At 38.6% G+C, this 17,736-nt stretch overlaps 1 protein-coding gene across 7 annotated transcripts in view; it reads right to left on the bottom strand.

Moving 5' to 3' along the window:
• Positions 1–17,736, bottom strand: part of DMD (dystrophin) — a 1,185,061-nt gene that overhangs the window by 576,710 nt on the left and 590,615 nt on the right. For all 7 annotated transcript variants that reach the window (XM_087966867.1, XM_087966866.1, XM_087966869.1 and 4 more), the window contains exons 45-46: positions 15,623–15,770; positions 13,963–14,112 (exon numbers count right to left, since the gene is read on the bottom strand). In XM_087966867.1, the coding sequence (XP_087822993.1) occupies positions 13,963–14,112; positions 15,623–15,770 (298 nt within the window). The remainder of the gene's footprint in view (positions 1–13,962; positions 14,113–15,622; positions 15,771–17,736) is intronic.

Below are 17,736 nucleotides of genomic sequence, written 5' to 3'. Positions count from 1 at the left end.
TTTTTATAGATTGGTTTTTTAATTTTCATTTCATGACTTGCTCATTTAATCACTTAATTTCTGTGAATAGGCTTTACTCTACAAATTTATTAATAATTTTTTCAGTTCATAATATTCATTGGAAGAAGGTGATGTAAAGACCAACATCAAATTTACATAAATAAATTTCAAAATGACTTTCAAATGCTGTCTTTCTAAAATGCAGGATACTAGGTATGACAGGTGCAACTGTGCTTGGATGTCATCATTATTTATTTATTATTACTGGTCATATATCTCTCCAATCAACACAGAGAAAAAAAGCCTAGAGGTTTATTATTTTAGTTGCAGTTTGCAATCTTTTCAGCTGATGGCTTATGATCTCTATAGCACTCTTCACTATGACAGTTTGGCATATAGGTTAAACAGTAAAGCATATTGAATACCTAATCCTAACTTGCTTTTAAGGTGAAAGACTGAGTATTCAGTATTCTGACTATTCAGACAGTTAAGATATCCACTGTCTGCCCCATACCAGTCCTAATTATTTACCATGAATTTTACACGGGAGAAAACTCGAATAACCAAAGAGATATAGATATAGATGTAGATGTAGATGTAGATGTATATAATAAATGCTTATTTAATTATAACAAAATTGTAAATGCTTAATCATAACTGTGGGGCAGAGTGAAGGGAAAGGAGGGGCCTCTCTCATCCTTTGGGAGGAAAGAGGTTTTAATACTGCTGGGATTCAAAAGAAGCCACATGGTGCCAGGAGGCTGGGAATATCTGGACGGGGAGGAACTGGCTCCCTCTCAAACGGAAGAAAAGCAGAGCTCCCCCCCCCAATCTGGTCTCCTGTCATCTCATATCTCCCCCAAGCCAGGTGTGGCTACCTGGAGTTGGGGGAGAGAACGAGGGCCGGGCTGGAAGTGCCAAGGAAGACAGGCTCCTAATAACCAGGGAACACCCCCCCTTCAGCCTCCACATAAGAAGAGGACTCCCCGAGGCTAAGCTACAGATTTCTTCCGGCACTTTCAAGCAGAGAAGGGTCCCTCCCTGTGTGGATGTCGAAGGGATATGTGTCAAGACCAGAAACGCTGCAGCTCTCGCCTGCACAAACAGGCTGGTTATTAGGAGCCTGTCTTCCTCGGCACTCTTTTGGTCTGGGCATTTGGTCTCCCTCTGACCTCATGCCAAAGAAAGCCAGCTGGGCTTCTCCTTCTCTCGTACCCTTCCCCCTGCTCCCTTCCCCCCACTAAATCCTACTTCAGGACAGAGGAGAGAGCGCTGGTGTTGGCATTTCCAATATGCATTTCTTTAACGCTCGCCTGCAATTCTTCACAATCCTCCAGACCTGGCTTGCTGAGGGGGGAGAGCAGCCCTGACATCTCTGCTGCCCCCCCCCCCCAGGAAAAGAAAGTGAGCAGAAACATAGCTCTCGCTGGGGTGAAAGAGCGAAGATCAGAAGGCACAGGCAACAGAAAGCAGCACTTTTCAAAGACGGCAGCTTCTGTCTTCTTGTGCCTGTGCCTTCCTTGACCTTTGCTCTTTCACCCCAGCATAAGCTATATTTTTGCTCACTTTTCCTGTGCTTTCTCCAGGCAGCAATGGCTGGGGCCATGGGGGGCAGCAGAGTAGAGTACCAACAGGGATAAGAAAACTGATGCCGCCCCCGCTGCCCCATTCTGGACCTCTGAACTGGATAGTGAGCACAAACTTGCCCACTCTGCCCCTTCCCACTACCACCACCAGCTGGTACTTTTCCTTGCTTAGTTTTCAGCTCACCTTTATCATTTAAAATATCTTCATATCTAACAATATTTCCCATATTAATAATATTTGGATGAATAAGTGCTTCCATTGTCGAAAGCCAAACTGGAATTTTCAAGTAGTGTTATTCTTTGATTTTCTCCCATGTTAACAATAAAGTGTTTCTTATATAATGTATTTGAAAGTAACCATTTATCTTATTTTTCCCATACCATAGAAAAGCTTGCCAATCCAAACTTCTGGTGGCAATCTTGTCGACGATGAATCAGATACCACGATCATGTGCCACTTTGATCCATGCTTACCCTGTTGGAGGGGTCCTTAAAGGACCGGATCCATCTGACCCACCTCGTAGGGGTAGGGGAAGAGGAGAAGACTGCCAGCTGGGTTGAGGGGAGCTGCATCTCCCCTCCCTGGCTTGGTAAACATACCTAGAAGACAGGGAGAAGCGGCAGTCTTTAATGGCTGCCCTGAAGACAGGAAGCTGCAGGGACACAAGTTTTGTGCTGGAGTGTGAAAGTGGGGAGTGGCAAGGAACTGAATAAAAGACTTTGAACATTCTTTTTGAAAACCCAAAAAAGCAGAAAGAAGGAGCTCTTGTTTGGAAGAGTGGTAGCAGCGAACAAAAAATAAGAGGAAAATATAAGGTAAAGAAAAAACCAGAAATAAAAGAATTATATATAATTAGAGACTAAATTTGGAACAACATACAGAACTGGACATTAATCAGGCATTAGATAAAATGCTGGACTTATTTGGAATTGATAAAATTTAATATTAATACTACGGAAAAGTGATTAAAATAAAAGAATTCTAAGAAGAAAGTGATATAGAACACCACCTAAGGGTTAAAGATTTCCTTCTTTTATGTTTCTATGGAAAATTATTGGTTGTATAAACAAGATCCCCAGAAGTTTATAAAAAAGAAGTGGGAGTTACAGTAAAATATAAAAGAATGCAATACTTTGGGATTGTTGAAGGTTGATTGTGACAAAAAAACAGAAGAGAAAGTAAGATAAATGGAGACTTTTGACAAGGACTATAACAGAAAAACTTGACCTTTAATAAAATAAAGAATAACTTAATAGACCAAAGAAATGGAAGAAATAAGCAAAGAATTTAAGTCGGAGCTCCAAACTGTGAGAGAGATGTTTAAAGAAAAAATGAGACTGGTGGAGATAATGCTAAATAAAGCAATGGTGTCACAGCTCGCAGAAGAACAAAGGAAGCTCAGAGAGGACAAATTAAAAGAGGAAAATAACAGCCTTGATGAATATGAAGAACACGGACCATTGTCAAAAGATATAAAAGGACTTAAAACTGAGACACTGACAACAGAGACAGCAAATAAAAGAGATAAGACACCCAAGATCAAGAAGAAGAAGGGAATATACAAGAAGAAACTCCAAAAAAGAGAATTGAAAAGAGGGGTGAAAACATGGCTGACAGGCAGAGGGAAATAAAAATAAAACCAGAAGGAAAAAAGAAGAAAGATTGGGGAAATTTAGAAAAGGGAAACCTAGCCAAAATTAAAAGGAATGATAAAGTTACGAGATTTAGAGATAAGGGTTAGGGATTGTACAAGGGGGATATCACATGGGAATGTATATTGGCATTTAGTTTAAAACTGGCTGGAAATTATTTTAGGATTATATAACTATATATATAACTATATATATAACTATATATAACTATATAACTATATAACTATATAACTATATAACTATATAACTATATAATATATATAACTATATAACTATATATAACTATATATATATATATATATATATATAAAAAGCAAAACAGACAGAAGATATATATATATATATATATATATATATATATATATATATAACTGTATATGATTATGCTGTTATGAACCCTTATATTGGAGGATCAAAACAGGGGAATGGAAATGTATTGAAACATATAAATTTTGGATAAGTTGTAAGGAAGAAAAATATGATTATCAATGATTATAAGAAAAGTGAAATGTATTAAAATGTATAAATTTTGGCTAAGTAGAAAGGGAAAAATATGATTATTAATGATTAAAAGAAAAGTGAAGATGAAATGAGATATATTAGGAAGTCATTCTAGCGATTTTAGGGGGGATACCTTAAAATATATATGTTTTAAAATATGCAGTTGATTATTTAATGTTAATATGCTAAAGTTGGGGAATGAATTATTAAATTAGATAGATTGAGGGGATATACCCGGGAGATCCTAAATGTATTGGTGTTGTTTTATTTTTGCTTTTTTAGATTGTTTATTATATAATTGGCTTAGAGAAAATTAAGGATAAGAATGATGTGTAATGTTAAATGTTAAATGTTTTTGTTAAATGTTAATAGGTGGTAAGCTAAAAACAGAAATAATAGGAGATAAAGAACTGGGAATCTATATCTGGATGAAATGATATTGATATTGAATTAATGAATTGAAATATGAAATGGAAATTTATTTAAAGATAACTGAACTGGATAATGATATGAGATTATATTATATAAGATTGGTAGAAATGAAAGTATGATTATGTACAAATGTTATAATCTGGAACCATGTTGCCCACGTAAAGAGATGTGTAAAAATTAAAAAAATTAAAAAAAATTGGGGGGAAAAAGAAAAGCATGCCCCTCCAGAGTCAATAATCTTGTGTTCCTCAATACAATCCATTCTTTCATCCATGCTAACACTGCAGCCTGGTAGTATAATTCCCAGTTAGGTAATCCAAACCCTCCTCTAGTCTTGCATCCTGTAACATTTTATAGTTTTTTCTTGCTTTTTTCCCTTGCCAAATATATTTTAATATTATTTTATTAAGATCTTCCAAATATTTTTTCTCCAATTTTATCGTGATTGTTTGAAACAGGTACAATAACTTCGGCAATACATTCATTTTAACTGTTGCCTTTCTCCCTATTAACGATAATTGCAAGCTTTTCCATTTTTCTAGATCTGTCATAATTTGTTTCAATTTGTAATAATTATCTTCTTTAAACATCACACTTCTAGTTGTTAATTAAATCCCTAGATATTTTACTTTCTTAGTGTCCTGGATATCTAATCTCTTCGTTATCTCTTTTTTCTGCTTCTCTGTAATATTTTTCACTAATATCTTAGGGTTTTTTGTTTATTTTCAATCCTGCCACTTTGCCATACTCTTCTATTTTTTTTATTAGCTTAGGTCCTGTTTCTAGAGGATCCTCTAGGATGAAGACTAAATAATTTACAAATGCCTGTAACTTATATTTTTCTTTTTTTTATCTCCATCTCTTTTATCTCCTCATCTTGTCTGATATTTCTATTTAATACTTCTAGTGTTAATACAAATAATAATGGTGACAAAGGAGCATCCTTGTCTTGTTCCGTTTTTAACATGAACCTTTTCAGTCATGTCCCCATTTACCATTACCCTTGCAGTTTGTTTATAGTATATTGCTTTAATCATCATAATAAATCTCTCCCCAAAGTCCATTGCTTTTAATTGTGCTAACATAAATTGCCAGTTCACGTTGTCAAATGCCTTCTGTGCATCTAAGAAGGTCAACACCATTTGTTTCTCTGGATGTGCTTCATAGTATTCCAAAGTGTTCAAAATTATTCTCATGTTGTCTTTTATTTGTCTCTGGTAAAAAGCCATTTTGATCTGAATGTATAAATTGGTTTAGAAATCTCTTCAATCATTCCGCTATTATTGAAGCAAATATTTTGTAGTCCAAGTTCAATTGGCCTGTAATTTTTTTATCCATTTCAGGTCTGAATCTTCTTTCGGTATGAGAGTAATATATGCTTCCATCCAGGAATTTGGTACTTTCACCTCCATCAATAACTCATTAAATACTTCCAACACTTACAGGACACACTTAATGTGTCCTGTAAAAATTTATACAACTCTGCTGGTAGACCATCCGGTCCTGGTGTTTTGGCATTGTTTTGTCTTTTCATTGCTTCTGTTGGTTCCATCATTGTTATTCTTTCTTCTAACATTACTTTTATTGTTTCTGGTACTGTAGGTAATTCTGTTTTTTCTAAGTATTGTTTTATTTTTTCTTCTGGAATTGTCTTTTGGTTGTATAGATTTTTGTAGTAGTTTTGAATTATTTTCTTTTTATCTTCATTTCAATAATGAAGAATTCCTTCATTATCTGTTAATTGATAAATCATTTTCTTTTCTTTATCTTTTTTCAATCTATATGCCAGCCATCTTCCTGGTTTATTTGCATTTTCAAAAAAGTTTTGTTAGATCTTCTAATTTTTTGTGCTTGCTCAAGTGCAGAGAAGAGCAACCAGGATGATTAGGGGACTGGAGACTAAAACATATGAAGAACAGTTACAGGAACTGGGTATGGCTAGTCTAGTGAAGAGAAGGACCAGGGGAGACATGATAGCAGTGTTCCAATATTTGTGGAACTACCACAGTGAGGAAGGTGTCAAGCTGTTTTCCAAGGCACCCAAAGGCCAGACAAGGAGTAATGGATTGAGATTGATCAAGGAGAGATTCAACCTAGAAATAAGGAGAAATTTTCTGACAGTGAAAACAATCAACCAATGGAACAGCTTGCCTTTTGAAGTTGTGGGAACGTCATCACTTGAGACTTTCAAGAAAAGATTGGACTGCCATGTAAGGTCTCCTGCTTGGGTGGGGGTTGAACTAGATGACCTACAAGGTCCCTTCCAACTCTGTTAATCTATAATCTATAATCAGTTATATAACATGATAAAATAGGATTCTGGCTAAGATATAAAGACAAATACAGTATGGTACATAAAATTACTATTTTTAAGCAGGAAGATTTTTTTTGTCCAAATTATTTAGAACATTTCCGAAACAGAATTCATTTTTTCTCTTGAGATATCCTGGCATATGGTACAAGTTGGCATACAACCAAACCTCAGATAAGTTATTCATCACTTTTTGGGGGTTGATGCAAGGGGAAAAAAACAGCAATAGCAGCTAAACTAGGCAATCATCAGAATGATTAGTACTTTCTTAAGCAGAATTTTCCCTTATCCTCCAAATTAACTTTTATTTAATAAAGATTAAAATACAAACTATAAAAAATTAAAGAATAGAAAATAAATGAAAATACAAAAAAGCAAGACATTAAAAAGTGCATTATTTTATAATTATAAAATGATGAGTATTATTTTTTCTGAACAAAATTATGCTGCTAAAAATAACAACCACATTAATAATTAAATAACATGATGGAAATCTGACAGGAGATACAAGGCTTTCTTAGTATGCTATTTTCTTAAACAAACCTCTTCTAAAACTATTTATTCTCAATCACACATAACCAGTATAGATTTAAAACAAATGTTTTAAATCAAAAAGACATATCGAGAACAGACTACTCTCCTCTTAATAGCTATGTTTTTTTCTAGTCTTTACCATTAAAAAATGGTTATGCCTGCCTAAGTTATTTTAATCAAGTAAAATGCAATTTGAAGGCTACTGACTTGATCCTTTAATAACTGCTCCACAACAAAATCCTTTTCGTAAAAACTCCGATTGCCTCTATTGCTCTTTATTTTCTAAAGCTGAAACTCTACACATTTTGACTTAAGTCTTGTGTCTATTCTTATGGAAATAATGTCAGAGGACAATACTTTGGGCAATACTTTGGGAGGAAAGTATTTAATTTAAACCCACCCACCCCGATATACTTGCTGCTCAAAGTAGTCTACTTTGAAGGAAATCAAACAAACTACATATGAGTACTGATTTGCATCTGTTACAAACAGTGATTTATGCACACTATTTCACATAAACACTAAACTTTTGAATAATTATTGTCAATGCATTTTGTATGGGCCTTAAGGTAGCACTGTAAATATTGTTCCCACCCTCAAAACAACATGCATAGAAATCAAAGGTAAACATATTATTTTGATATATAAAGCATTTCTAAACTTTAAAAAAGTTTTTTAAAAAAATAAGTGATAGTGTACAAATATTTAAAATATGAGACGACATTTTATTTTGGAGTCAAAATTTTTTACAGTCAACAGCACAATTCTTATGTAAACAGACACTTTTTAAATCTCCAAGTTTAATTTTAGTTGACAATTCACATTTCAGTATTAGTAAAAGAGTAGCCATATTCCATCAACTATAGATAGATGAATGAGAAAATGTTATATCTTGGTTACATAATTTCATAAAAATATTATCAAAGACTACTAAATATGATAGCTCTATAATACAAGCTTCAGAAGAAATGGACCTCTTTAGTATCAATTAATAGAATTGCAATTGCAATCAGGTCTTCCTTAAACTCACACTAGAGCAGGGGTGTCAAACTCGATTTCAATGAGGGCTGCATCAGGGTTGTGTTTGACTTTGAGCGCCTAGGGTGGGTATGGCTAACTTGACATCACTCGTGTCAGGGGCACCTGTGGTGACCAAGTGCCGTTACAATCTTCCTTCCTTCCTTCTTTTATTTTCTCTTCTCTCTTCATTCTCCTTTCTTCCTCCTTCCCTTCTTTCCTTATTTTTCCTTCCTTGATCTCTTACCATCTTCCCTTCTTTTTCTTTCCTCTTTCCCTTTCTCCTTTCCTGTCCCTTTGTCAGATCTGTGTATCTGTCATTTCTTCAATGGAAGAAGAAAAGGGAGAGGGGGCTGATAAAGAAATCCTTTTTTGATGTAACCTGAATTTATTTACTCTTATATCGAATTTGTATACCTTCACATGATACAATGGAGGGATGAAAACCAGATGGCCGGAACCTATCACCTCTGGGAAAGACAGCCAGGGGATGAAGAGACCATAAAAATTCCACAGTGAGATGTGTCCTGGGAAACCCTGAAAAAGATTGTTCTAAAAAGGGGATGGGGGAATTAACATGTTGGCTCTTTGTTTTACTAAATACACATTCAAGATAAGGGGAGGGGTTTTAAACTCCCTAATCTATCTCTGCATGCATGAGAGACCTTAGACGCTGCTTTAAATCCCTACATGAATTGTCTCATCTCAATAAAGGATTCCTTTTGACACGTTTGGTTTTCAGAAGTTCATTCTTGTTAATTGAATGGGAAAAGTTCTGTAGCCTGACACCCTTCTTGCTTGTTCAAATGAAAAGGGGGAAACATTTCTCCTTTTGTTTTGTTTTTAGTTTGTTTTGCTAGCTCTCTGTCAGTGAAAACGGAGTTGGAGGACTGCACACTGTTCTCTCATCCTCTGTTTTCTCTGGTAGAGGCACCCATGGGTCAGTCCTTTGCTGTTTCCAGGTCAGCCCCAAGGGCCAGATCTAAGCACCCCATGGGTTGGATCTGGCCCGCAGGGCTTGGGTTTGACACCTCTGTACTAGAGGCATGTGGTTTGCCACAATAAGCAAAATATACTATATCAAATAGACCAATGTTTCTGAATCTTGTCAGCTTTCAGACAAATGAGCTTCCACTCCTGGAATTCTTACCAATAGCCATGCTAGCTAGAGAAATATAATTTGATATGAACTCCACATAAATAGAATACATACATACATACATTACACACACACACATCTATTCTAAAAATACGAGTTCTAGATATACTCGTAAAAGAAGAAACAGACATCCTGCAATCTCCAGAACTTAAAATTACATTTATTGTACTTACTAAACTTCCATCAGCTTCTGCTGACATCGTCAGAGTATTAAGCTATCATTACAGAGATCTCTGCCTTTATATATCATTCATCAATTTAACCCTTGCATGCGTGATAGGCCCTTTCAACTGCCTCCCAACTGTAATTAGCTCTGTTGGTTTTGCTTCCATCATGTTGATCAAAGAAGGCTTATCTCTTGTTATTGTTTCGTCTCTTGTCCAACACAGCCTGGACTGCTTATCTCTAGGAGGTGATGTTAAACTGCCAGCTATTGCAATTTCATAGGATGAATCCACATGCCCAGGGATGTGGGGGTGCCATTGGTCCCTGCTCCCCAATGGGAAGTGGTCTCTGCTCCTCCTGCAGTGTATTTCTTGGTGTTTCAGTGCTTGGTAGGCCAGTGGTAGTTCAATATGCCTATTGATAGAATTGCTGTTAGAAAATCAGGATTCTTTTAGAAGGTGTCCTCCTTTAGTTATATCATGGGCAACAACTTCAGCCTCTTGAAAACTGGATGCGTGATTATGATCTTGCATATGTGCCTAGATCTGAGAGCGCTGTTCTTTGCACCAGACAGCCAGTTCATGTCCGTGTTCTCTGGTCTGTAGCCTCTTGGCCTACATAATTGCTTGCACTATCACTACAGTTGATCGGTAAACCACCGAAGATGTCTCCTCCTTGGGTAGTGTTTCCTTTGGGTGCATCACTCTCATTCTTAGAGTTTGGTCTGGTTTGTGCACCACCTTGACTCCATGCCCCAGGAGAATGCATGCAGCAGTTTCAGATACTCCCTGTCATGACCCTGTTGGAGTCTGACTCCGAGGGAGAGATGGAACAGCTGACAGGGAGTGGGAGTGTGGCTCCGGTAGTTGTGGAGGAAACTGGGGAAGGGCACAGGCTGGATGGACATTCAGAAGAAGACCCAGGCCCATCCCCTCTTCATCCTAGGGCACACAGGGAGGAACAGATAAGGGAGAAACATGAGTGACATGGTCTACAGGGGAGGAAGGGGCCCTGATCACCTTCATGGGCTGCAGCTGGGAGGACTGTTTAAAAGGACAAACTGCGTATGGCGAAGTTGCTGGAAGCAAAGCGTGCATTCTTGTCGGAGCTTATCTGGTAGAAGTCTGCAATTAATCATCTTTGCCTACTGTAGTAATTCCTTTCAGTGTAGTGTGTTGGGTTTTTTATTTCGAATTAACTTTACTTAGGGTGCAGACTGCATTTACTCCTTCAGTAAACTGTTTTCTTTAAGAGTTTGATATCCAGCTGCAGATAATTGAAAATTCGGGCCAAGTTGGAGGCATTAAAGGGACTTTCTTCTGTTTTTGTGGCTTGGCTATTTTTGTGTCATGCCCCAGGTCATTACACTTCCCTTATATACGGGAGCACCCTCCACGTAGCTGTTCCACTGGCATCTTCAGTGGGTTGCCGGGCCCTGGGTGTAGTACACCTTCGGATGAAGTCCATGGAATAGCCATTGAGCTTGCAGACCTGATAAAGATATGCCCGCTCCTTGGCTTTGGCTGTCAGTGTACTACAATGAGTGTCTACCCTACTAAACAGTGCCCAAATACAACTGACTTTATGTGCAATGGGGTGATTGCTCTCATTGTGTAGGATACGGTCCGTGCTCATGGTTTTTTGGTATATACCTGTGTCAAGGCTCCCATCCAGGTTATGGCTGACTAGCACATCCAGGAAGGCCAGCGTGTTATTGGTCTCTTCCTCCATCGTAAACTGGATGTCAGGATATATGGAATTCTGATCTTATCTCGTTGATTCACAATAATAAACGTGTCATCAACATAACGTGCCCAAAACCTGGACTCATAAATTTTCATTGCCTCATATTCCAATTTTTGGAGGACCGCCTCTGCTATCACTCCTGAGATTGGAGATCCCATATCTGTTCATATCTATGGCTGTCTAATGTAAAATAGGTCCTAAGGCAGAAATTCAGCAGGAGGAGGAGGTTGTCTGTGTTAGGGAATTTGGGGTTTTGTGGCTCCTTTTCCAGTAACAGTTCCTTTATAGTTAGGGCCGCCAGCTCATGGGGGATGGATGTAAATAGTGACACGACATCAAATGACACCATTGTCTCATCCTCCCCAAACTCCATTCCCTCCAACCATTGTAAAAAGTTGGTAGAGGATCTGACACTGGTAGAGGTGTCTTTGATTAGATGTATAACCCATATAACCATTTGGCTAAACCAAACGGAGTGCCACAAAGGGAAACAATGGGGCGCAGGGGTATCTCTGCCTTGTGGATCTTTGGTAACCCATAGAACTCTATGAGGAGTCCAGCAGAGCTGCCTCAAGTTATAACAGACAGGAATAATGAAGAACGAGCTGGGCCGACCACAAGGTCACAAGCAAAGCAACAAATTGCAATAGCTGGCAGTTTAACATCACCTCCTAGAGATAAGCAGTCCAGGCTGGGTTGGAAAAGGGAGGAAACAATAATAAGAGATAAACCTTCTTTGACCAACATGACGGAAGCAAAAACAACTGAACTAATTACAAATGGGAGGCAGTTGAAAGGGCCTATCATGCGTGCAAGGGCTAAATTGATTAATGATATATAAAGGCAGAGATCTCTGTAATGGTAGCTTAATACTCTGACGATGTCAGCAGAAGCTGATGGAAGTTTAGTAAGTACAATAAATGTAATTTTAAGTTCTGGAGATTGCAGGATGTCTGTTTCTTCTTTTACATACATATACATACATACATATATACATACGTACATACGTGTGTGTGTGTGTGTGTAAGAATTTAAGAACGTAAGTGCCATATATATATTTGCCATCTCTCTCAAAGAAATATTGATATCTCTTAGACAGGTAATGTGAAAACGATTTTAACTATAATGGGGCATACAAATTTACATTTCTAAAGTGGGGAAAAGGCTCAATTTCTAATTTAAAATTGCCATTAAATGTATATAGTTTGGGGATCTTTAGAAAATATTTTATTAATGTAAAACATTTTAATAATCTCTAGCAGGAAAATAAGGCTATCTTAGAAATTTGTGTAATTAAGAAAAAATAGGAATGTCATGCATAGATAAACTTTTTTATTCTTAGTTTGAGAAAGTCCTTTTATTTCTTTACTGCTAGAGGAAACTATTATTAAGTATCTGGTCTCTATAAAAAAGTGAGTATTCATCCTTAAGGACTTGAACATAAGCAAAGCAAAACTTTATTATACATTGTTTTTGTTAAAGTGTTTTGCCTCAGGACAGTAACTTAATCTGACTTTAATTTTAAAGTTGTAACTTTAATTACAATATAAACAATAAGGTGACTAATTATAATATGCCTTTTTTGAAAATTATTTCCTGCATCCAGGGAAACACAATAGATCCTCATTCACTGACTAATTCCATCATGACTTCTATTATCTTATTTTAATAATATTGTCCAAGAAATGGGAGCTTGTCTGTAAATAAGGTGTCTCAACACCATTACATTTAAGCATGTGTGCTGAGGGTAGGGGAGGAGTATAAAGCATGCTGTTGCTGTAAGTCAGGGGTGGGCAAACTACGGCCCGCGGGCCACATCCGGCCCGTTGGTCTGTCCAATCCGGCCCGCCCCTGAAAAAAATCGCTGGGCGTGGCGTATTGCCCTGCGCGTGGCGTGGCCCCAAAGCTGCAAAACAGTGCAGAGCGCTCTCGGGTAGGAAAGAAAAGAAGAACTTTGCAAAGGCCTCGGCTGGGAGTTTGAAATCACCTTTGAGTGCGACCTCTCCGAAGGTGAGTCCCCGCCGATCCCTTTTTTTCCGGGCTTCCAGGCTTAAACTTTGCAAAGGCAAAGTTTGCAGGCGGGAGGCGTCTTCCGGCCGAGGAGCGGGAAGGGTTCCGCCCGGCGGGTGGGCGGGCTGCTTGGAGCGGGCTGCTTGGAGCCACCTAAAGCTAGGCCGCTGCTGGTGGAGCCTTGCCCTGCCATTTCCCGGCTCGGCGGTCCTGCTCGGCGGCACTTTAAAAGCTTGCTCCCAGCACCCGAGCAACTTCCCAGCAACTTGCGGCTTCCTTTTCTCGCTGGCGCCGCGCCTGGCCCCGAGCTGCGCGGGCGGAGGGGAAGCCCGGCGGGCGGGCGGGCTGCTTGGAGGAGGCGACCCGGTGGTGCTCCGGCAGCAGCAACAGGCAGTTCCACCCGGCTCCGCTCAGGTGTCCGGCTGGGGCTGTCAGGAGTTGCTACCGCCAGCGCAGCTCCGCGCGCTCCAGTCCCGCGTTGCCTTGGGAAGGAAAAGGCAAAACCAGGAGCCGCTGAGCCTGAGCCTCCGGTGCCGCTGCTGCTGTTGCAAAGCACCGCCGCGGCTCTTCCTTTTGCCTTTCCCTTCCCGAGGCAACGCAGGACTGGAGCGCGCTGAGCTGCGCTGGCGGTAGCAACTCCTGACTCAGGGGACCTCCGAGGGAGGGGAAGGAGGAGAAGAGGGGGGAAAGGGTGGGGGGCGATTCCCAAAAATCTTGTGCTGACCCGGCCCGTCTGTCAAATTTTAAAAGTCAATGCGGCCCCGAGCCAAAAAGTTTGCCCACCCTGCTGTAAGTACATGTTCCCAATTACACGTATAAACTACAGCTTCATTACTAATAATTCTAACCTTTATCCAGCGATGGTTAGCCTCTTTGAGTCTACTGTCAAGGTTATGTTTTACTTCAGGGGTCAGTGATACACTACTGAGTGCTTTTCCTCCAGCTTCATTTAATTGGTTCAGTATTCCCTTGCGTGAAGGTAGTTCTTCCACTATTAACTAGAAAAGACCAATGCAACATTTAAAATGATTAGCAGAATTTTCAAGTTCCTTATCTTTCATTTCTATTGATTTATCAGCTGAAGCAAATAGACTTAAGAGCTCAATTCAAAACAAAGTACCCACAACTTTATTCAAGGTTTATATATTCATGCTCAAGAACAATCCTACTGGTTGCTTCAAAGGGATAAAGCATTCTCAGAGAGTTTGGAATACTTTCAAAAATATTTTCATACTAGTATAGTATGAAACTATTATGATTTCTTCAAATTTTTAAAAAATCTTGCATACCTTATTTTCAATTTTTGGGGCCATAAGGAAAGATCACCGGGGAACAAGACAATGTAACAAATTATGATTAGATCCTGAATTGTTGGGAGAGGTTTGGATTTTACAGAAGCTACAAGCTCTGGATGGAGACTTTAGAAGTGATAGAAGCATTACAAGTTTGAAATTTATTTATTTATTTAATTCAATTTCTACAGTTGCCCATCTCAGAAAAGTGACTCTGAGTGACGAACAATTACAAAATCAGTTTCATAAGCATAATACACACATACATGCATACATATAGCAGATTATAATTTTCATATAGATTATAATTGTCATGGCCCAGGCTCATATCTTATACTCTAAGTGAATCTGAAGCTGAAGAAACTGCTCTAGCTGAACCTGTGGAATGTCAGCCTCAGGAAGGACAAGTCAGAAACCACGCAAGTCTTTTCAAACACAGGCAACACTTGAATAGCTAGAAAAGTCAAACAATGTAAGACCTTCCTGCCAATGCACCTAATGAGTAGAGATGACAACAGAACAGCAAAAATTGCATATATCCATGAAATCACCAGCAGTTCGGTTCAAATCAAGTGAGTCTTTATCTTATTTTTTTCTCCTAGAGTTTGAATCAAAAACAGTAAAGTTAAACACTGTTAGACCTAATATTTTTCTTCAAAACTGCCCGTGGACACTAATTCTTTCAGAACTGTATTTTGACTAAAAACCATATATCATTTTAAAATTATTTTTTAAAAAATAAATACTAAAAATATTTTGGTTGCTAAGAGTTGACAACAACTTAATGTCATATATTCAATCTATTTCTATGTTGTGACAATCCATTTCTGTGGTTAGAATTCAGTATTGCAGGAGTTTGATGACTCATCCTTCCATCTTTCTGAGGTTGGTAAAATGAGGACCCAGATTGTTGGAGTCAATATGCTGAATCTGTAAACTGCTTAGAGAGGGCTGTAAAGCACTATGAAGTGGTATATAAGTCTGAGTGCTGTTGCTATTGCTATATTTCATATGATTCCAAAAAATATCACTGAAGTTTTCCTATTTGAAAACCTTAGAAATTTTGACAAATGTTAAGTTATAATCCAACACATTAGTAACCCATCATGTTGGGAAAACTTCTCAGGATGTTTACAGTGTTTAAATTTAATAGATTGAGAGGGGAAAGGAAAGGAAAAAGAAACAATTGGAAACAACTGTTTCCTAATTATATTACCTTTACTTTTTGAAGGGTGGCTTTTAACTGATATTCATTTCCTGACTCAGCTGGAATGCTGACAACAGTGCTGGCTTCATTTAACCATAAAATAAACTTATTGAAGTTACGCTGTAATTCTGCCAGAAGATGCTGTTCCTCATCAAATCTGTAGTGACAAAAGAAAAATATAATTAAGACTGAATAGATTGTATATTTGTCCAGTATTAAAATACTTATTAATTTCACTATAGTAGCTAACATAAATATAGCTTCAAAATATTTTAACAGATGCCCAGCACCTTATATTTCCTGATTCAAATAAAGTGTTCAAAATTTAAGTAATTTTTTTTCAAATTAATTCAGTGCTTTTATGTCTACACATAAAATCAAAACAATTCAAAAGAGATTGTAATTGTTAGTGAATTAATTTCTGGGTAATATTTTGTGAGACAGTGCTAGTTGTGCTGCTAGAAATTCCAAGAATATCTGAAATTGAAATGCTTTATACATAGCATTTAGTGATTGGCTGTGTGCAATCAACACTATGAAATGCAGGCAAGATATGAGAAGTGGCATACATTGCTAAGTTCAAGCTGAAGTTACCGTTTAACATTTCTTTGAAGAGTAGAATGAATTTTTTTAAATATGCAGATAGATTTGAAACCAAATGTGATTCAGAGTTGTCATGGACAAGCATACTGCATTTGTCAGTACTACCCAAAAGAAGCTGAGTGTCAGATCTGTGTATCTGCCATTCTTCAATGGAAGAAGGGGGGAGGGGACTTGGTACAAGTAATCCTTTTTGATGTAACCTGAAAATCTTAAGTCTTGTATTGAATCTGTATAATTTGCACATGATATACAACTGGGGGACTGGAGCCAGATGTCTGGAAACTTGTCACCTCTTGGAGAGATAGCAAGAGGAGAAGGGACCATAAAAATTCCAGCTCTGAAAGAAACTTCCTGGGAAACTTTTCTGAGATACATTCCCAGAAAAGTGGGGGGAGAATTAACATGTTGTCTCTTTGTTTGACTAAATCCACATCAGAATAAGGGGAGAGGTTCTAACTCCTTTTATCTATTACTGTATGCCTGGAAGCATCTTGGAGTCTGCTTTGACTAGTACCTGGATCACTTCCTTTCAATAAAGAATTCCTTTTGAAGTACCTAGATTTCAGAAGTTCATTCTTATCGGTTGAAGGGGAAAAGTCTGGTGTTTACATGAAGCAGAATCTGCAATAGAGGTCAACCCGGAGAGGATTTTTTTTTTCCTTTGAAAAGAACTTCATTCTACCAAGGAGACCCTGCAAAAAATGTCTGAACATAGCAAGGAGCAAGAGGAAGCCGAATGCTGGGGAGAAACTTTGACAACTACCCAGCCAGACACTGACTTTGTGTACCCCATTGAAGACATTGAAGCTACCTGCAAAAATTCCACGAATAGTCTATAGGCATAGGAAGAACCAAGGGAGTAACCCTCACCTGGGGTAACCGTAAACCCAGGTGGTAAATGGAACTGGAGGCCCTTTTTGATCAGGAAGAGTGGGTTGAGGAACCACTGGCAGATGACCGACTGAAACGGTACATAAATTGCCTCATGACGGAAGCCCTGGAGGATCTCAATGTGAGGGATGAACCAGATCACCAACGAAGGAGAGCGAGTGAACCAGAAATTGAGAGAACCCAAGCCATCACTCCTGATCCAGATGAGAATGGTTGAGCAATGGAACAAGCCGGAGGACCAGCAGCCATACCAGGTACCTGACCCCTTGCCGTTCCACAGCAGGGGATTAACCCTGGCAAACCCAGAGACATACAACTGCAGAGAAAGGTCCTGCCCTTAGGGTAAAATTTGATGGGGACCTCCAGAAACTGGGATTCTTCCTGGCACAAGTCCTTACCTACATGCATGAATACGGGTGGAATTTCCTGACACAGGGGGCCTGAGTGCGAGTCATCACCCTGGCCCTAGAAGGGGCAGCAGCCAGATGAATGGTGACTCTCCACAACGTTAAGACCCCAGAACTGAGGAACCTCGATCAATTCATGACTGCCCTATGCCACTGCTTCGAAGACCCCATCACCGATAGAAAAGCCCACGACTGCATTAGAATCATAAAGCAAGGCCGTTG

Source organism: Notechis scutatus, chromosome 5 (assembly GCF_049901735.1).
Source record: "Notechis scutatus isolate UNSWTSFEM ecotype Mainland chromosome 5, rNotScu1.2, whole genome shotgun sequence".
Lineage (NCBI taxonomy): Eukaryota > Metazoa > Chordata > Lepidosauria > Squamata > Elapidae > Notechis > Notechis scutatus.
This window is presented reverse-complemented; position numbering and strand designations above follow the sequence as displayed.